This window comes from Gymnoscopelus braueri (assembly GCF_963280865.1).
Source record: "Gymnoscopelus braueri genome assembly, chromosome: 5".
Taxonomy (NCBI): domain Eukaryota; kingdom Metazoa; phylum Chordata; class Actinopteri; order Myctophiformes; family Myctophidae; genus Gymnoscopelus; species Gymnoscopelus braueri.
This window is the reverse complement of record NC_137606.1, coordinates 52,706,669-52,728,933: the sequence shown is the minus strand read 5'-3', so window position 1 is coordinate 52,728,933 and position 22,265 is coordinate 52,706,669. Positions and strand designations below refer to the sequence as shown.

Sequence of the window (22,265 nt, the reverse complement as noted above, 5' to 3'; positions counted from 1 at the left end):
CCTCCCATCTTTCTCTCTCTCCCTCCATTTATTTCTCTCTCTCTCTCTCTCTCTCTCTCTCTCTCTCTCTCTCTCTCTCTCACACAGCTTCCCATCTCTCTCCACCTCCACTTATTCTCTCACACTCTATTGCCCTTTCTATCTCTCACCATTTTTCTTTCTCCATTCTTTTTTCTTTCTCCTCTCCTCTCTCTCGTCCCCCCCCCTCCTCTCTCTCCCCCCCCCTCTCAACCCACCTCTCTCTCTCCCCATTACCATCCACCACCTCCTACAAATGGAAGAGAGTTTGAGGCATGTAGGGATAGGGTGGGGTGGGGGGGCTAAAAGACTGAAAACAGGATACTATTGCCTCGGTTTTTAGTTTAGTCCAAGTTAGTTTAGTATAGTTTAGATTAGATCAGTCCGGTTTTACTTTAGTTTAGTCTGTTTTAACTTAGCCTCGATCTCCAGGCTTTTATTTTTTAGTTTTGCTCAAAAATAAAAGCCTGGACCAGCGAGTCGGTGTTCCGGGCATAGGAAGTGTTTCATTTCCCCAACCAACCAGAGTGCAGTGGGCGTCGCTCCAAATGTTGTGTTGTCGGGGTCTGACGGACAGATCGGTGAACCAATGGGATCACACGCATTCTCTCTCCGGAGATGTTAAACCCGCCTCTCTATGCCAGATATGAGCCACGCTAGGGCAGTCTAGTTTTGACTTTACCCACTTAAAGCCCATCGCATCCATATTTCGTAGGAAAACAGCAGATCACGTTGCAGCGCGACGTGTCGCGAGCTTGTTGGTCGGCTATTTTCAGCTAAAGCTTTCCCCACAATAACAGAAAATACGCTAGTATAGCCCTGAGGGACTCCGCTCAACCATATGGGGTTTAAGTAGTTAATCGAGTTTGACGTAGTCTAGTTTAGTCTACTCTAGTCTTAGTTTAGTCTAGTTGTAGCTTACTTTACATTAAGTCCACATCATAGTGTTTCCTGGACCATAGCTGGTATTAAAGGGATAGTTCACCCCCAAAATGATTTTTTTTCCTATCGATTAGTCACACCATGGAGACTTGAATTCATGGATATTCTTTTGTTTTTGTCTCATTCCTAAGACAATAATTTGATGACCGGCAGAGGTTCCGGTAGGAGACACAAAGAGTCTCCTTTTTGTCTCCTACCGGAACCGCTGCCTACCGGTCCGCTGGTCATCAAATTATTGGCTTAGGAATGTGACAAAAACTAAACATTATCCATGAATTCAAGTCTCCATGGGGTGACTAAAAAAATAAATAATTTTGGGTGAACTATCCCCTTTAATGTGAGCCATCAACAAGTCACCATCCAGTGTGGTGCCTGCCTGCCTGTGCCAGGCCAGCATGGCGGCCATGCAGGTGGAAGGAAGCAGGTGGTGAATGATGACGACCTGGCGCTCGCCATGCAGCACTCAGCAGGCCTCGCTCACAACTCTGATACCTCGCGAGCGCCCATTATCATATCTGTCCCTGCTCTTAACGGAGGATTTTCATCCGTGTCTCTCTCTTCTCCTCCTCTCATCTCCTCTCTCTCTCTCCCTCTCTCTCTCTCCCTCTCTCTGTCCATTGTAGTCCCTTAGGACAGGGTGCGATCGATTTCAGCACCATTACCTCCCTCCGTTGGGCTTTTAGGAGATGACATTGGTGCTGCAGCAGCTCCACAGTCCAGGCCTTACATGCAATATATAGACGCCAAACCATATCTTGAGCTTATTTTTGATTGGCATTTCAATTACTGTTATTATGGCTCAGGACGCTTTGGGGTCAGTGGTTATCAAAGTGGGGTCCGGGGACCCCAGGGGTCCATGGGGGGGGTTCCAGAGGGTCCCCAGCTAAATGATATATATAGTCAGGAACCAAATGGACCCTTACATGTCTGTAACTCTGAGAGAGTTAATGTGCAAATCTAACCCACAGACCCATAACGGTCCATTTGCTAAATTATTGATAGTTAGGATTATAGGAACCAAATGGACTCTTAAGCCTTGCCGAGCATGTGGTCAAGTCTATATCCTATTTATGTAGCTTGATGTACACGTTCCACCCCAGCCGTGATGTACAAGTACCCCCCTGGACATGACACTAGTATGTCACAGGGACTTTCCCCCAACCCAACCCTTCATGCTGAGCACCAAGCAGGGAGTACCATTTTATAGTCTTTGGTATATGACCCGGCCGGGAATTGAACCCCGACCTCTCAATTTCAGGGCGGACACTCTAACCACAAGGCCACTGAGCTGGTTTATATGTATAAAATAAAATACAATAGAAATGGACACTTACAGGTCTGTAACTGTACAAATGGAAACAAATGGACCCTAATGGGCCCATTTGGTTCCATTTGTACACTCTCAGAGTGATGGGGGTCCATGGCCTATAAATGCATACCGAAATGGGGGTCCTTTAAAAAGTTTTAGAATCACTGCTTTAGGTTTGCTGTGTAATATTTGGGGTGGGGGGGGGGTGGGGATGATGATGATGACGCACCTGCACCACTCACTGTATAACCGCAAGGCTCGCGCGTGACAGACAGACAGACAGACTAGTCCCCCCAGGGAGCGAGACTCATTAGCATAAAAGCGAAATAAAAGGACCTGCAAACCGAAAGGGGACGACGACACACACACACACACACACACACACACACACACACACACACACACACACACACACACACACACACACACACACACACACCAGCAGCAGCCTGATGTCCCGTGTATTCTTTTAAAAGAAAAGGAACAAATCCATTCTGCCTAATTCGAACCTTGCTCAGGGACAGCTCGCGTGGCAGATTGCAGGCTAATTAGTTTAGAGGGAATTTAATTCAATTAACTTTCCACAGCTCCGCGCGCCCCTGCCGCTGGGCCTGCTTTCAGAGCGCGGGGCCAGAGAGGCAGATCGAATTAGCGTGTTTGGAGAAGAAGCTCTCCATGCGCGCGCGCGTGCTCGTGCGCGCGGCCATCCATCCATCCATCCATCCCCCCCTTTTGCAGTTGCTGCCTTCTCCACACTCCAGCTGTGGTGCGCGCGCGTGCACGACGATCGCGTGCGTGTGTGTGTGTGTGTGTGTGTGTGTGTGTGTGTGTGTGTGTGTGCTATATACTGTGTTCTCTCTCGGGACCTGGTTTTTATCCAAAAAGCTTGTTTTTTATTTTTTTTTTGTAAGTAACATGCCTTTATCCATTAGGATAATCTAGGTCTGGTGTGTGTGGTAGCAGTGCATTGTACTGATGTGCACAGCATATGAATAACTGCATTAAAACAATAGCTTTGCATCATGGTTTGGGGGGGGGGGGGGGTTATGGATTCCACTATCTGGACCACTGCTTGATGCTATAGTGCGGCCTTTTGGTATTAATTCATTGAATTAATCGTGGCCTTGGCTATTTCTTTGGAATTAGATTGTAGCCTATAGTGCAATTTCCCAGTCAATAGGCCAATTCATAGACATGTTGCGGGCGGTTTTGCAAACAATTATAATATTAGGCTAAAGCAATAAGCATCATTGAACAATCACATCAAACACAATTTTTTTGTTGTCTTTTTCAGCCAAAAGTTAACATTGCTTTCCATTAAGCAATCGTTAGTCTCATCATATAGCCTATATCATCACTATACTACTATAATACTTCGGCTATTAAATAAAAAATAATCAGAGCTGTGATAGAAATGTGTCTATAGACCTATTTCCATTCTGTATGCTAATGGCATGTCCAAAATAGTGGTTAAAGGGCTAAATCGTGCATGAAGATTTCTGACTGTTTGAGGCCCCATGTTGGATTTTTTTAGGGGCCTCAAATGGATTGGAAAGCTGTTTATTTATATGTATTTTATTTTTAAAAAAATCTCACGAGGCCCCCTAACTGTTTGAGTCCCCAGGCGGCAGCTGAACCTTAGCCTACTACCGCAAAGCACAGCCCTGGGTTTCTGATCACTCAAAGTACACACAGGTTCATTTAAATGGTCTCGTTGTTGGTGTTTTTTGGTGTCAGATGCAGTGTGTCGTCCTGGCGGCTCTAACCGGGTTAGACGCGGGTCGCCTGGAGGCGCAGCGTCACGGTGCATTTAGGTAATGTGGCGTTGAAACGCGCACCGATGGGACCCCGGGCTCGTGCGCGTGGAGCCCACCGACACCCCCCCCCCCCGCCCCCCCCCCATCCATCCATCACCGGATAAATCAAATGCACGCTCCGAGCCGCCAAGCTGTGTTGGTGCAGAAACGTTAACGGACGGGATGTGTGTAGTTCTTTATGCTCTCTCTCTCTCTCTCTCTCTCTCTCTCTCTCTCTCTCTCTCTCTCTCTCTCTCTCTCTCTCTCTCTCTCTCTCTCTCTCTCTCTCTCCCGGGGAAGAGAATATATTATAGCATGAAGTGATGAAATGACACATTTTAGTGTCACAGGTAAAGAAACACACACACACACACACACACACACACACACACACACACACACACACACACACACACACACACACACACACACACACACACACACACACACACACACACACACGACACACACACGACACACACACACACACACTCACACACACACACACAATGCTGCGTAGGCCTACTACATGACGCCTATCATTTAGAATTGTAGAATTTAAAAATTCAATTCAATTCGAATGGGCTTAGTTATTACGGCATGGCATGGTGGCAAACACAACAGAACAATCGAAGTTGCTTTGTCTTAAACGCGTGATTCAAATGAATCTCAAGGCCCAACTTAATCTAATTTAGGCCTGGTGTGAATGGGTTTTTCGTTTAGCCTAAATAACAGACCTTCAATAATTTTCGAGTTCTTTTTAAATTAGCCTATAAAAATATATGAAAAACGACAAGCATTTATCATCTAAAATAACATAGTTTAAAATAGTCTATGAGCTATTAGTTTAATATCTTTTATCCAATATTCTAAATGTTATATTCATTATAGGCCTATGATCGTTAAAAGATGAGTATATTTTGGTTACAATTCTAATGGCATATAGCATACCTTTATCATAATTAATATAAAACCCGAAATAAAACCTAAATGTGATCAATGTGGGCCTGATTAATGATTCATTCGTTAAAATTAAAACCTGAGCTTGGATGTTTATCACCGAACACTCTTCTGAGAGGTTTTAATGGTTGTTTATAATATAGATACACACATAGATACAGATTCTATCTCAGGGGTCTTCAACAGGGGGTCCGGGACCCCTAGGGGGTCCTCAGAGTTACTCCAGAGGATCCGCCAAATCTTTGTGGTAAGATTTTTTTTTTTTACATTAACCACTTGAACCCTATAGCATCTCTATTCTGAGGAACATTCGCCGAAAATAGCAGATCTACAAGCTCTGTGAGCTTAGATCGGCTATTTTCGGCAAAGAGGTTTGGTGTAGGGGGAAAGAGGAGCAAGTATTGAAGGTTTAAGACAAGTGGTTAAATGTCTGAAATGAACGAAAAACTTGAATTTACACAACACTGATGATAGTCAATGAAGCTATTTATTAAATCTATGAAAACGTTTAATCTGCAACATAAATATGCAATGCAGCATATAATTGTTCCTGCTTCGTCTCTGTCTCGGCTAGGGGGTCCTTAATTGGGCTGAAAAACGTTGAAGACCCCTTGGCCCTGTTCTATATCATTCCTGAACCCCACTGGACCCAGTTGTGAGTTTGGTTTATTTCAGAACCCGGGACAGCTCCCACTTCACTCGAGTTTATATTGTTTAGTTTTTCCATTGATAAGGTTACTCTCCAAATCCAATTAAATATACGCCCTTTATCTGTAACGACTACTGTATTTCCTCATGTTTTGGGCCAATTCATTTGAATCATGGAGTGAATTAAGCGTTCTAAAGGGAAATAATCGAGACAACACTCATCTGATGGATCTGTTTCCTATTAAGCTGTCGTGGGTTGGGCCGATGTTTCCCCCAGAATGTGGTTTAATTGAGGACAGAAAGCAGGCTTACATCACACAGACAATATGTAGGATGGATCCGTGGACATCAGTGGTGTAAAGTAAATACATAAATTTACTCAAGTACTGTACTTAAGTACAGTTTGGAGGTATTGTTGACTATACTGGAGTATTTCCAAATGTCAGTACTTTTACTTCTACTCCACTACATCTCAGAGGCAAATATTGTACTTTTTACTCCACTACAATTATTTGACAACTTTAGTACACTAGTTACTTTGTAGATTTTGATTATTATTACAAAACATGCATTAGGCCATTTGAAAAGAGCAGATCTACAAGCTCACAATGCGTCACATCCCGACACATTGTGAGCTTGTAGATCTGCTATTTTCACTTGTAGGCCTACTTTAAGTACATTTTGATGCTACTTTTGTACTTTTACTCATTCAGGCCTATACTCGTAAATTCTGAATTCTGGACTTTTACTAGTAACACAGTATTTCTACATTGCAGTAGGCCTATTGATACTTTTACTTGTGAGTATACTTTTTCCGCCACTGCAGACTAGGGTGACCACCTCCAGACAGGTCCATTGAGGGACAGATTAACCCGTTTCGCGGGACATCGCGGGACGCATGCACGCGCGCGCAGCGCGCGTGCATGCGGACCACTCCCGCGCGCGCGCGAAGCGCGCGCGCGAAATTTTTTTGCGGTTCTGGGCGGATTGGGTTCGTTTTTTTCGCGGTTCTGGGCGGATTGGGTTCGTTTTTTTTCCAGTTTTTGGTTTCTTTACTTTGGTTTTAGGGTTAGGATTAGATATAAGAGGGTATTGCAAGTTAACTTAAAAATGTAATGAATTTTTTTTTTTTTTATAAAATAAAAATCTTTTTTTTTTTTTTTTTTCATAACTTTGATTTTCGGGACATTGCCCTGCTTGTGCGGGACGCGGGACAGAGGGTCCAATTTCGGGACTGTCCCGCGAATTTCGGGACGGGTGGTCACCCTACTGCAGACATGTAAGGGATGGTCAGAAACAGCCTTTAACGGGCGGAACGGCTCGTCCCGGCCGTTATAAAGCTGTTTGTGAGCATCCTTGCATGTAGTGATGTATTAAAGGCTCTGCTCTCTGTCGGTCTATTCAGGACAACGTGATGGATAGGCCAGGTTCTCTGTTTGATTGACAGTTTGACTCTGTTTTTTTTCTTTCTAGGACACCGCTGCGTGCCACGGGACAGGGGGGGGGGGTGGGGGGGGGGGGGGGGGGCATGCCGGCCGGGTAGTGGGGTCTCCCGTGGAGCTATTCTGTCAACCTAAACATTTGTATCCTATCGTTTACTAATCCCTCACCCCTCCTCTCTCCATCATTCGGCCATCTATCTGTCTGTCCGTCCACACACGCACGCACGCATGCACGCGCGCGCGCGCGCGCACACACACACACACACACACACACACACACACACACACACACACACACACACACACACACACACACACACACACACACACACACACACACACGTGCTCATTAGATCTATTATGCATTCCCCAGCCATAGCCATAGTAGGTCTGTCTCCTCTCTGTGCTGCATGCACGGTGAGACCGGCTCCTCCTCGTGTTCTTCTGGCCTGCAGAGAGAGAGAGAGAGAGAGAGAGAGAGAGAGAGAGAGAGAGAGAGAGAGAGAGAGAGAGAGAGAGAGAGAGAGAGAGAGACAGACGTCGGGTTCTTTGGTCATCATGTCTACAGTGGTGGAAAGTAACTAAGTACATTTACTTTGTACTTTTACTCAATTCCATTTTGAATTCCAGACTTTTAAATGTAACAGAGTATTTCTACATTGGAGTGCTGATATTTTTACTTATGTAAAAAAAAAAAAAAGGTACATTTTCCACCACTGGAGGAGGAGGAGAAGGAGGAGGAGGAGGAGGACCATCCATCGGAAACAATTACTATCATAGGAACGACGGCAGGAGAGGCTGCAGAGCAGAGCGAAGCTGCGGAATTCAATTAAGATTTCTGCGTGCAGATGATGTCCCCCCCCCCCCACACACACACACACACACACACACACACACACACACACACACACACACACACACACACACACACACACACACACACACACACACACACACACACACACGCGCACACACACACACACACACACACACACACACACACACACACACACACACACACACACACACACACACACACACACACACACACACACACACACACGCACACGTTTCTATGAAATAAACGCGGCTCTACAGAGTGTGATGAAGTAGTTGTTGCACACAGTGCATAGAACTAACTCACACACCAGCAGGTTTAAGTTTAAATACAATATAAGCTTATAGAGATGATGATCCACTGGGCTGACATGCTTTTTGAGAAGTTGTAGGCAGTGGTGGAAAGTAGTACAAAGTACTTGACTGGATTATTTAAAAATGTCTATATGCTCCACTACATCTCAGAGGCAAATATTGTAGCCTACTTTTCACTCCACTACAATTATTTGAAAACTTTAGTATTTTGATTATTATTACAAAACATGCATTAACCACTTTATCCCTATATACTTTGGCTATTTGAAAATAGCAGATCTACAAGCTCACAATGTCGCAAAGTGACACATTGTATTATTTCAAGAGATGTGTATACATTTGAACACTTGTGAAATAGGACATTCTGCATAATGAGTAATTTTACTTTTAGTACTTTAAGTACATCTTTTTGATGCCAATACTTTTGTACTTTGCAGTATTGATACTTTTACTTAAGTAAAAAATGTTTTTTCCAACACTGGTTGTAGGACGTTATCAGGTCTAAGAATCAAGAACAAGGTTGTCCCATTCGTTACTCACTCTAGTCTGCATGCAGGTTGTTTTCAAACAGTGAAATGCAATTATTCCGCAAATGTGCAAGACAACATAGCAACAACAATAGGGCCTAATAAAAGATAAACATATACCAATTAGTATTACTAATTAGTTGGCCTACACTAATTAGCACTGCTAACTCATTCATTCATGGGGGGGGGGGCATCATAATGTAGGCTAATACCAATTGTAGACTAACTGAAGTGCGTCGAATAGCAACGAATAGTTTCAGTCAATATCCCTAATGGCTCAAAACAAGAAATGCGCAATTGAAATGTAATTTTAATTAAATTATATTCGACAAAGTGCTGAGTGCAATTTGACAATTTACTTTCCCTCTTGGTAGTACAATCAGTGGTGTGAAGTAACGAAGTGCATTTACTCAAGTACTTCACTGGAGTATTTCCAAATGTCAATACTTTTACTTCTACTCCACTACATCTCAGAGGCAAATATTGTACTTTTACTCCACTACAATTATTTGACAACTTATTTAGTTACTAGCTACTTTATGCAACTTTGATTATTATTACAAAACATACATTAACCACTTCAGCTCTGTATATATTTCGGCCATTTGAAAATAGCAGACCTACAAGCTCACAATATGCGTCGCTTTGCGATGCATTGGGAGCTTGTAGATCTGCTCTTTTTTAAATGTTTTTTTAATACATATTGAACTTGTGAAATGGGACATTCTGCATAATGAGTACTTTCTATTTTTGGTACTTTTAAGTACATTTTGACACTTTTTTTTTCAAATACTTTTTTACTTTTACTCAAGTACATTTTGAATTCCAGACTTTTACAAAGTATGCAGTAAGCAGTATTGATACTTTTACTTAAGTAAAACAAAAGTGCTTTTTCCACCACTGGGTACGTACAATTGAACCATTTAATGTCTTTTATAGTAACGTGAGGAAACCAGTCCGTCCCGACCCTTAGACCCTAACCCAGACCCTAATCCCTCTCTCTCCGCGGGGTCTTGACTTGAGGAGCCTCTTGTGGTCATTGTCCTCCTCTCTGTTGACTCAGACGCCATGAATGTAAAAGGATCCCATGCTACTGTTTCCGTTAAAGCGCCCATGAATTTAAAAAAAAAAGAAAAAAGTCCAAAGTTAAACCCCCTTCAGTGGCTGAAGTCCCCCTGCGATGGATGGAGCCCTATGGGGCGGATTAGAGGGGCTTGAGAAGAGACGCCCCCCTTTGAAGGGATTACGTTTATTTAGAGAGCAGAGGTTCTGCTTCTGGGTGCTATTTTTTGGGGGGAAGGCAGAAGAAACAGTCACAACAGGGCCGATGGAGAGTTTGACTTGGAAACTGTTTAAGTTTCTCTGTAAACTCACCTCTGAACCCGCCAGACGGGGCCTGCAGCATCATCATGGTGATGGTGACACAACAAACAGACGGTGTCGCCTGGGAGCCTCCACAACCCTTCTGGTTCTGACAGGCAACCAGGCAGTGGTGGGGAAAAGTACTCGCATTTCTTGAGTAGAAATACTCTGTTACAAGTGAAAGTCCGGAATTCAAAATGGACTCAAAAAGTACAAAAGTATTGGCATCAAAATGTGCCTAAAGTACCAAAAGTAAAAGTACTCATTATGCAGAATGTCCCATTTCAACAACAAAAATAGCAGATCTACAAGCTCCTAGCGAGATTGTAGATCTGCTATTTTCTACAAGCTGAAATGTATGGGGCTGAAGTGGTTAATGTATGTTTTGTAATAATAATCAAAATCTACAAAGTAACTAAATTAAGTTTTCAAATAATTGTAATGGAGTACAGTATTTTCCTCTGAGATGTAGTGGAGTAGAAGTAAAAGTACTGAACATTTGAAATACTCCAGTAAAGTAAAAGTACCTCAAAATTGTACTTGAGTAAATGTACTTAGCTACTTTCCACCACTGTCCACAACCATTCTGGTTCTGACTGACAGCCAGGCAAACAGAACTTTTACTGAGTAGAGATGAAACAGGTGCATCAAGTCCATGGTATAGATGAAACAGGTGCATCAGATCCATGATAGAGAGATGAAACAGGTGCATCAGATCCATGGTAGAGATGAAACAGGTGCATCAGATCCATGATATAGATGAAACAGGTGCATCAGATCCATGGTATAGATGAAACAGGTGCAACAGATCCATGGTATAGAGATGAAACAGGTGCATCAGATCCATGGTAGAGATGAAACAGGTGCAACAGATCCATGGTAGAGATAAAACAGGTGCATCAGATCCATGATAGAGATGAAACAGGTGCATCAAGTCCATGGTAGAGATGAAACAGGTGCATCAGATCCATGATATAGCTGAAACAGGTGCATCAGATCCATAGAGATGAAACAGGTGCATCAGATCCATGGTAGAGATGAAAGAGGTGCATCAGATCCATGGTATAGAGATGAAACAGGTGCATCAGATCCATGGTATAGAGATGAAAGAGGTGCATCAGATCCATGGTATAGAGATGAAACAGGTGCATCAGATCCATGATAGAGATGAAACAGGTACATCAGATCCATGATAGAGATGAAACAGGTGCATCAGATCCATGATAGAGATGAAACAGATACATCAGATCCATGGTATAGAGATGAAACAGGTGCATCAGATCCAGGGTATAGAGATGAAACAGGTGCATCAAGTCCATGGTATAGAGATGAAACAGGTGCATCAGATCCATGGTATAGAGATGAAACAGGTGCATCAGATCCATGGTATAGAGATGAAGCAGGTGCATCAAGTCCATGGTATAGCGATGAAACAGGTGCAGGCCCAGGGTCCAGGCAGAAGGTCCGACCAAGACACAACAAGCAATTGATCCATTAAAAATAAAATAGACCACAACAAGGAAACAGGCTCAGATTTGAAACATGCATATAGCCTTGGATCAAGACTATCACAGATTTATTTGATCGAGTCTGAGACAGTCCGGAGACATGTCTCAAATCTGAAGTCGAATTTTAAAGAGTTATACCTTAATTTTATGACACAATTGCTGCTCTGTCGAGGCCTATCCTCCTCGTACCCTTGTATCCGGTCAATGTTCATATTGGGTCCAGCGCCAGCTGCAACCAGTGAGGGGATATTGACTGTACAATACAGTAGATAAGACTGGGAACCAGTGAGGGGATATTGACTGTACAATACAGTAGATAAGACTGGCTCAGAACAACAGTGCGGATGTTGTATTCTCTAATGGATCTCCTCATCGAACCAGAACCATGCACACAATCAACACTTCAACCAAACCTTATGATTAATAGTTATGGGTAGCCTATATTATGCGCAATTAAGGTGTGTGTGTGTGTGTGTGTGTGTGTGTGTGTGTGTGTGTGTGTGTGTGTGTGTGTGTGTGTGTGTGTGTGTGTGTGTGTGTGTGTGTGTGTGTGTGTGTGTGTGCACTTTAGCCCCATTATTGTGCACGTGCGCTCCCACACACACACACACACACACACACACACACACACACACACACGCACACACGCACGCACGCACGCACCCACGCGCACACACACACACACACACACACACACACACACACACACACACACACACACACACACACACACACACACACACACACACACACACACACACACACACACCACACACACACACATGCGCGGCCAAACGAGTTTAATAAAACGTTGTTGAAAAGTATAGACTAATGTTGAGTTAGTGAATTGTAGACATAATATTATTGTCGGAATTTATTAAAACAGTAAAATCCTCTGGGGAAATACAAATGGAATGGAGCTAAATAAGGGTTCAGTCACTTTTGTGTGTGTGTGTGTGTGCGTGTGCGTGTGCGTGTGCGCGTGTGTGTGTGTGTGTGTGTGTGTGTGTGTGTGTGTGTGTGTGCGCGCGCGTGTGTGCGTGTGTGTGTGTGTGTGTGTGTGCGTGTGCGTGCGTGCGTGCGTGCGTGCGTGCGTGCGTGCGTGTGTGTGTGTGTGTGTGTGTTGGGGGTCCGCGTGGGGAAATGACTGATCGAATTGTATGACACTGAACAATAAGCTTAAACCAATTTATGAGGCGTCAATGCGTTTATGGTTTATGGTTATCGTCCTGTCCTAGAGTAGACTATGCTAGTTGACTGTCTCGTTGTGTGAGGTGGATGGATTCATCATCACATTGACACTGTGGTGGAAAAAATAGGCTACTCAAATGTTTTACTTAAGTAAAAGTATCAATACTGCTCACAATGCATGCATTGCTATTTTCAGATGGCCGAATTAGGGTTAATGCATGTTTTGCAATAATAATCAAAATCTACAAAAAAGTAACTAAGTTTTCAAATAATTGCAGTGGAGTAAAAAGTACAATATTTGCCTCTGAGATGTAGTGGAGTAGAAGTAAAAGTACTGAAAATTGGAAATATTGCAGTAAAGTAAAAAATCACACCCTGTGTGAAGTGGGCGGTGTCTTGCTAGCTAATCACAATACTGAATGGAGTCAACCAATCATGTACAAAAGATAAATACATTTATTGAAACACTCTTTATGATGGACGAAACCATAACTTAAAAAAAACAAATTTATGTTTTTTTTTTAAAGTTATGGTTTCTTATAATAGGGCTATGCACATGTGTCATGTGACACTGGCCAATCACAGTCCTGAATAGATTGTGATTGGCCAATCACAGCGCAGGATAATTGTACAAATTTCCAAACCTCACTTATAGGGGCGGTTTCACTGCCCAAGATAATTGTACAAATTTCCAAACCTCACTTATAGGGGCGGTTTCACCGCCCAAAAATGCCTAAAAATTATACTCAAGTACAGTACTTGAGTAAATGTACTTAGTTACTTTACACCATGTACATCACATTGACACTCGGGTGAACATCTGAAAGTGATCGGAATCGAATCAAAGCATTTAATCTATAAGGCAGTGGTTCTCAAAATGGGGTCCAGGGACCCCCAGGGTTCCTTGAGTTGGTTCCAAATGGACCCTTATACTTGTTTGTAACTGAGGGTGTCATTTGGTTCCTACAAATGAAACCAAATGGACCCTATATGGTCAACATATCTCACACACCCATATGGTCCATTTGGTTCCATTTGTACACTCTCAGAAACTCATACAAATCAATGCTTACGTTTTATTTTGTATCACTTCTTCTGCTTCACTTGAGATAGCCTATGCAGCGATACATGTCAATTAAATTCAAAGGAGCTTTATTGGCATGAGGGAACATATACGTTTACATTGCCAAAGCAAGTATCAAAATATAATAACACAATACGTGCCCCAAAAATGACACACAAAAAAAAGCTAATCAGTGATAATTGTGTCAAATATGAAAATGATACATTTTGGGCATTTCGTGCACCGTGGTATCAAACTGTGGATTATACACAATAAAGTAATTATAAATTGCCAATGCGTTGACAGCTGTAGGCTATACAGCACAGAGCATCAAGGCAGACTGACTGAGCCAATTAATATGAACATTCTCTCGAACGCGAAACCCTATATTTGGTCCTCGTTCTGGGGACCCAGGTTGAACTTGTATCTGCTATTTTCGATGTTGGCAAATGTTGACAACTCCTCTCTCATGGGTCATGGTGGTCCCTATTCCTGCAGAAAAACTTTTTCAATGGGACCCACATGCTATCAATTGTATGGGTCCTTAAATTGTTGGAGAACCATTGGCCTAGTTTAGGCTACAACAGGGGTATAGGCAACCTTAGGAACGGCCCGGTGCCAACACTGGCATAAGTGTAAGAGAGAGCTTTTAAAATATTAAATATTCAAAAAAGTGTATTCAGTTAAATTATAAGTCCACTCACATCTATATACAAATGACATCCAGCGCATAATTCTACATTCATTCAAACTGGGGGATAGGTGGGTTATTGCTCCTCTGAGAGTCTAATGATCTTTACATTCTGATGTATTACAAAAGAAGAGGAAAAAATAATAAAGGGTATGTAATACAGCCTATATGGACAAATTCAATCAATATCAGTTGGAAATATTACATTTTGATGTGGTGTCATAATTAAACTTAATGTTGATATGGCACACTGACTGACTATCAAGAAAATGAAGACATGGCACTTGTCTTTATGCCAAAAAGGTTGCAGACCCCTGGGCTACAACAACTGGGCAGAACAGATCTACAAGTTAACAACGTGAGGACGGAGGTCGGACACCTCCTGCATGCGTGCGTGCTGCCGGTGACGCTCCAAAGCGCATGGGCGGTGCGATCGGCGGTGGGAGGGGTCAGTGGGAGGGGCCAGCTCCCGTTGTTGGTCCCACCAATAGACTGACGAGGCTATTGTCATGGAAACAAGACCACCGCCTTCACCATTGTCTCGTGCTACAGCCAAGTTGATTATAAACACACAGCCAGAGCCTCAGCGCGCTGTCAGACAACACACTCACACACCCTCTCACACACACACACACACACAGTCCACAACTCAAGGGGAAAACAAACCTGGAAGGAAGGAAAATTACAAAAAAAAAGAATAACGATCGGACAAGAAACGGAGGAATTATCGGGATTTTTTTTTATTCTTCTCCAAGAAAGCGAGAAATAAGAGCCTGATCTGACAGTCTGTCACCAAGAGAGAGAAAGACGCACAGGACGATCAGCCAACCGGTCCTTGGAGATACCATCATCATCAGAAGAATAATAATACTACACTTTATAACGCACGGGAAATCAGTGCTACAGGGTTTAAAAATCAAAAGGCACAAAAATAACAAAAAAAAACACCCTTTCTTGCAGGGGTAAAAAAGTCGATTTATAAAAACGAATTAAAAGACCTAAAAAAAAAAAGCTTCGTTAAAAAAGGCATGTTTTGAGTCCCTATAAGACCCAGAAGAACCGTCTTTTTTGAACTGTACTCATCCTACAGTTTCTCCTAACAGCATTCATACATGTATAAGATGGATTACTCCTATCTGAACTCCTATGACTCCTGCATGGCGGCCATGGAAGCCTCGGCCTACGCGGACTTCAGCTCGTGCAGCCAGGCCAGCTCGTTCCAGTACAACCCCATCCGCTCCGGGCCTTTCTCCAACCCGGCCTGCACGCCCCTCAGCACGGCCTCCTGCACCCTGGGGGCCCTCAGGGACCACCAGCCCACACCCTACTCTACAGGTAGAGGATGCTATTCTAATATTTAAAGCCTATATATGTTTTACAGTGGTGGGAAAAAGTACTCACTTTTTTTTTTAAAACTTAAGTAAAATAGTATTTCTACTGCAATGTAGTACAAATCCATTCAGGATTGGTATCAAAATGTACTTAAAGTACCAAAAGTACATGGTACTCATTATGCAGAATGTCCCATTTCACAAGTTTTCAAATGTATACAAATTTATTTTGAAATTAGCTATAAGCTCACAATGCATCGCATCGCGATGCGTTGTGAGCTTGCAGATCGGCTATTTTCAAATGGCCAAAGTTTAAATAGGGCTGAAGTGGTTAATACATGTTTTGTAATAATAGACTTCTTCTTATTAGTATTTTGTTTTTGTGAAATAAGATTTATTGGAGAAGCATGAGTACAAAATCTAAGGTTATACAGAGTAGAAATCTCCAGATTTTTCCAAATATATGCAACATACAAATAACATACTGACATTAAGGATAAAAGAAAACAAACTATATTCTATTCTATTCTGATTATATGCATTCTGCTTTGCGATCTGCTTGTCGGTTTAATGACTGATATTGCAAACAGATCAGTTGCATTTTCTTCTATTCATTGACTGATTGCCATCCATCTTTCCTCTGTTCGTTCATTGAAATATGTGAAATGCTATGCGAATACAATCTACCACATAGGCCTGATTGTGTATTATTTAAAGTATATGTATGTATATTTTTATGTATATTTTATGTATATATTATGTATATTTATTTAATGACCCTTCCTCTCAATGAAATATGTGAAATGCTTTATGCGAATACAAAATCTTGAATATGCAAGAATATCTTTTCCCATGTATATTTTGGTACAAAACGCATGGGCCCATTATTCAAACGACGTGCCTAATTGATTTAGTGATAACATGCATTTTAGTGTCAGTGTCGATGGGAATTAAATTACCGCGAAATATATCGAAAGGGGCGAATAATCTTTCATGACTCAATTACATCAGCTGTCAAGTAAATCACAGCGATGCTATCCGTCTGAAGATTGGAAAGTTAAACGCAGTATAATGTAATGATGCATTACAGTGTGTTTCTATGAATGGAATCTCATATGAGCTATATGGTTAATTTAAACACATTCGATACATTTAAATAATAACTAGATGATAGATGTATAATAACCTTAAAGGAGTTGAACAAGAATTGAAATAAATGCAATCTTGCATAAACACACCTGTTGTGAGTGATTGTAGCCTACATACAGCCAGACAGATTAGACACAACTGGAAGGACTGCCGGTTGCTGTACATTTGGTATTTATTCAATAATGATTGTATTTGTTAAATAAATGCACTTGACGTTTTCCATAAAGAGCAACATATTTTTCTTAATTAAACCCACAACATTATTGCTTTCATGCTACTTCCGCTTGGTTAATGGAATTTGACAGGACATTTTGTTGCAATTCATTTTGAATTCATTGTCTTTATTATTATCATTATATATTTGTTTTTCATCGAAAATCTACTACACGCACTTCCACCGGAGATGGAGATGCTTCACGCACGCTCTGAAATGATGTATGATCATTTTGTTTGCCGTTGCAGACTGCTAATTGAGAATAGGCTATATCAATTACACATAATGCATTTATTTTAAATGCTTTAAATTCAAATAAAAATATACCCCATACATTATGTTAAAATTTATAATTAGTATTATTAATTCAAATTAATTACTGACAAATTACTGAAATGATACCTAATTATTTGTATAGGCATGTGTTTTAGTTATAGGCTATAGGACCTACTGGATGTAGTACCGGTATAGTTAGTCTGAAATTCAAAATAAATACATACAATATAAAGGACCAAATGAACCCAAATAGCATTATATATGAGAGAATACCCTTTTGAATACAACGAAACAATATAAGCCTGTTCACTGCATGTTTGGAGTGCATTTCTGTGTGTATACAGTGTATCATGTCCCCTAGGATCCCCTCGAAAACGAGATTCTACATCTCAAGGGGTTATTCCTAATAAAGAATTGCAATCATTTCTATTTCTAGGTATAATGGCCCGCTATGTATTAAGGCAATTATAGAAAATTGCAGTGTTTGCTGTTGGTCTACATAATGTTAAGCCTATATTTAACAGTGGTGGAAAAAGCACTCACATGTTTTACTTAAGTAAAATAGTATTTCTACTGCAATGAAGAAATACTCTGTTACAATTACAAATCTGGAATTCAGTATTGGTATGAAAATGTTCTTAAAGTACCAAAAGTAGAAAGTAGGCCTACTCATTATTCAGAATGTCCCATTTCACAAGTTTTGAAATGTATACAAATCTTTTGAAATGAGCAGATCTATATGCTCATAATGCATACATGGCGATGCATTGTGAGCTTGTAGATCGGCTATTTTCAAATAGCCAACGTTTAAATAGGGCTGAAGTGGTTAATACATGTTTTGTAATAATAATAATCAAAATCTACATGTAAACTAAAGTTTTCAATTCATTGTAGTGGAGTAAAAGTACAATATTTGTCTTTGAGACGTAGTGGAGTAGAAGTAAAAGTATCGAAAATTGGAAATTTAATTTCCAGTTTCCAGTTAAGTAAAAGTACCTAAAAATTGTACTTAATAAGTAGGTACAGTACTTGAGTACATGAGTACATGTACTTAGTTACTTTCCACCACTGGTCATTAACCATTTCTAAAAAAAGAATCCCTTTATTTAACGCGAGTCGTATCTTCCACAGTTCCCTACAAGTTCTTCTCGGACCCCTCGGGTCTGAACGAGAAGCGCAAGCAGCGTCGCATCAGGACCACCTTCACCTCGTCACAGCTCAAGGAGCTGGAGCGCGTGTTCGCCGAGACGCACTACCCTGACATCTACACCAGAGAGGAGCTGGCGCTCAAGATAGACCTCACCGAGGCCAGGGTACAGGTGAGATACACAACACAAATCGAAATTCTAACAGTTAAAAAAAAAATTAAAAAAAAGTTTTTCAAGACTTTTCAAAAATAGCAGATCTACAAGCTCATAGTGCGGCACTCGGTGCCGCGCTATGAGCTTGTATATCTGCTATTTTTGAATAGCCAAAGAAATCTAAAGTGACACAGATGCGTTCCAGGTACTGGAGTGGTGGAAGAAGTACTCTATGTTTTTTACTTGAGTAAAAGTATCAATACTACTGTAACTCTGTTACAAGTTTTTTTTTTTAAGTCCGGAATTCAAAATTTACTTGAGTAAAAAGTACAAAAGTATTGGTGTCAAAATGTAGGCTACTTAAAAAAAGTAGAAAGTAGGCCTACTTATTATGCAGGATGTCCCATTTCACAAGTGTTCAAAATGTATACAAATATTTAGAAAATAGCCAAAATGCATATAGAGCTGAAGTGTATGTTTTGTAATAATCATCAAAATCTGCAAAGTAACTATAACTAAAGTTTTCAAATAATTGTAAAAGTAAAAGTACAATATTTGCTTTTGAGATGTAGAGTAGAAGTAAAAGTACTGAAAATTGGAAAAACTCCAGTAAAGTAAAACAAGACCTCAAAATACCCCCCAAATAAATAGGCCTACAGTAGGCATACTCTCAGACCACTTAAACCACACAGGGCTCTATGCTAGTGTATTTTCAGTTGTCTGTTATTGTGGGGAGAGCTTTTACTGAACATAGCAGATGGATAAGCTCACAATGCATCACAGTGTGGTGCATTGTGAGCTTATCCATCTGCTATTTTCAGTAAAAGCTTTCCCCACTATAAGGATGCTGGGGTTACATAAACACTGATGATTTGTGGTGGAAGTAGGCTACTCTGATTGTTTTGTATATATTATGGGCTTAAAGTCATGTTGAAAAGTTTACCACGAAGAAAAGACCAAAAGTTTTTGATTTGCATCAAAATACACACACAGTACCAAAAGGAAAAGTATTCATTATACAGAATGGTCATATTATTGAATTGTAATGAATGCATTAATGTGTTAACATCTTTAATGTTGTGTAAAGGCAGGGCTGATTTGAATAGATGTATGTGCTGCTGGGTAGATTAACCTACAATATATCAGTAATAATAATTTAAATCTGCAATGTAACTATAGCTAACTAAAGCTGTCAAATAATTGTAGTGGAATAAAAAGTACAACATTTGCCTCTAAGATGTAGTGCTGTAGAAGTGTATACAAAAATGGAAATACTCAAGTAAACTAATAGTACCTCAAAATTGTACTTAAGTGCAGTACTTGAGTAAATGTACTTACTTTCCACCATGCTGACATTGTGGGACAATCCCACTTGAAGAAACAATGTGCAAACTAATCACATTCTATGTGAAATTGCACCACACTTTTCATAAGCACAATAATATATTTGATTAATTCCAGACAGTGGCAGTTTGGTGTCGATAGAGAGCAAATCGAGTTACTTTTCTTTCACATCCATTCTACTGCTCTGTTCTGTTTCAATTACAGCCCTTAATGGATCTCGTTGAAACATCAAGTTAAATGATCTTTTGTCCTTCGACTAATTAATTTAGCCCAGTGTGAGTGCAATAAACACCATCAGTTTATATACCGGGCTTCATGTTGAAAAGTCCAATCAAAGCTGAAATCCATAATTTGTATTGTTATGTCCTCCCCGGGATTCAAACTCCAGGCTCCTAATTTCCTCACTCAATTTCTACCCTGTAAGAGGCCTGCATCCAAGGGTGGTAAAAGTACTCAAATGTTTTACTCAAGTAAAAGTATCAATACTGCAGTGTAGAATTATGAGTAAAAGTAAGGAATTCAAAATTGACTTGAGTAAAAGTACAAAAGTATTGGTATCAAAATGTACTTAAAGTACCAAAAGTAAAAGTACTCATTGTGCAGAATGTCCCAGTTCACAAGTTCAAAATGTATAAAAAATCTTTTGAAAATAGCCGATCTACAAGCTCACAAGAATGCGTTGCAGCTTGTAGATCTGCTATTTTCAAATGGCTGAAATATATATAGGGCTGAAGTGGTTAATGTATTTATAGTTTTGTGTAGTTTAGTGTAGTTTTGTGATAATAATCTAAAGTAACTAAAGTTTTCAAATAATTGTAGTGGAGTAAAAGTACAATATTTGCCTCTGAGATGTAGTGGAGTAGAAGTAAAAGTACTGAAAATGGGAAATACTCCAGTAAAGTAAAAAAGTAAAAAACTCCCCAAAAGTGTACTTAAGTACAGTACTTGAGTAAATGTACTTAGTTACTTTACACCACTGCCTGCATCCTGCTTGTCCAGGAGAGATATTGCTTCAGTATTATGTCCTACTTCAGCGATTCTCAACCTGTGGGCTGAAACACTGTCCTACAGGTGACACCATGGGCTCTAAAATGTTTCAATGGAATAACATATTCATTTCATTGAAATACATTCAGGATTGCAGCTTTAAATGATCCATTTGTGTCTCCATAATGTAATGTATTATGTTCTCTCTCTCTCTCTGTGTTCCACAGGTGTGGTTTCAGAACAGACGGGCCAAGTTCCGTAAGCAGGTATGTCAAGATGATGAAGTAGCATCTGTAAAAGCATAATGTTAATTCTTCTACACATCCAGATACTAAATTATTATTCTCCTCTCCCCGTATTCTGCACACTCCCCAATTCTCTCACCTTCCCTATCATTCTATTTCCAACACTATTTTATTTTAATTTTGTTATCATTTCATTACTTTATTCGAAATGATTTTCATATTATTTTGTTTTCTTAAATGTTGAGGAGCGGGCAGCCAATGCCAAGTCTGGTGCCAACGTTTCGGGCGTGGGCAGCAGCGCCGGGGGCGGCGGCGGCGGCGCCAACAACAACAACGGCGGGAAGAAGAACAACAACGGAGAGCCGCGCTCCTCCTCGGACGACGACGAGTCCAAGGAGTCCACCTGCAGCCCCACCCCCGACAGCACCGCCTCCCTGCCCGGCTCGGCCAACGGCAACATGGGCAGCCTGAGCCCCGGCAGCCTGAGCCCCAGCCCCGCCCCCATCATCCACAGCAGCAGCAGCAGCAGCTACATCGTGAACACCTCCGGCTCCCCGGTGCTCCAGGGGCTGAAGCCCCCCAGCTGGCCCAGCATGGGGCCCTCCAACCCGGCCATGGCCCAGCCCGCCGCCCAGACTCAGGAGATCCTGAAGGCCTGGCAGCCGGCGGACAGTATGACGGGGCCCTTCGCCGGCGTCCTGTCCTCCTTCCACAGAAAACCCAACCCCACGCTCAAGACGAACCTCTTCTGAAGCCCCCCCCCCCCCCCCCCAGACCCCACCACCCCCCCCAAGGCCCGGGGGACGGAC

The 22,265-nt window shown here is 41.4% G+C and overlaps 1 protein-coding gene across 1 annotated transcript; it reads left to right on the top strand.

Moving 5' to 3' along the window:
* Positions 1-15,721: 15,721 nt before the first annotated feature.
* Positions 15,722-22,208, top strand: phox2a (paired like homeobox 2A; the record flags this gene model as incomplete). The annotated part of the gene is made up of 4 exons (XM_080428201.1): positions 15,722-15,944; positions 18,711-18,898; positions 21,439-21,477; positions 21,702-22,208. 4 exons carry the CDS (start codon positions 15,722-15,724, stop codon positions 22,206-22,208), a joined length of 957 nt encoding a protein of 318 aa, XP_080284327.1.
* Positions 22,209-22,265: the final 57 nt, after the last annotated feature.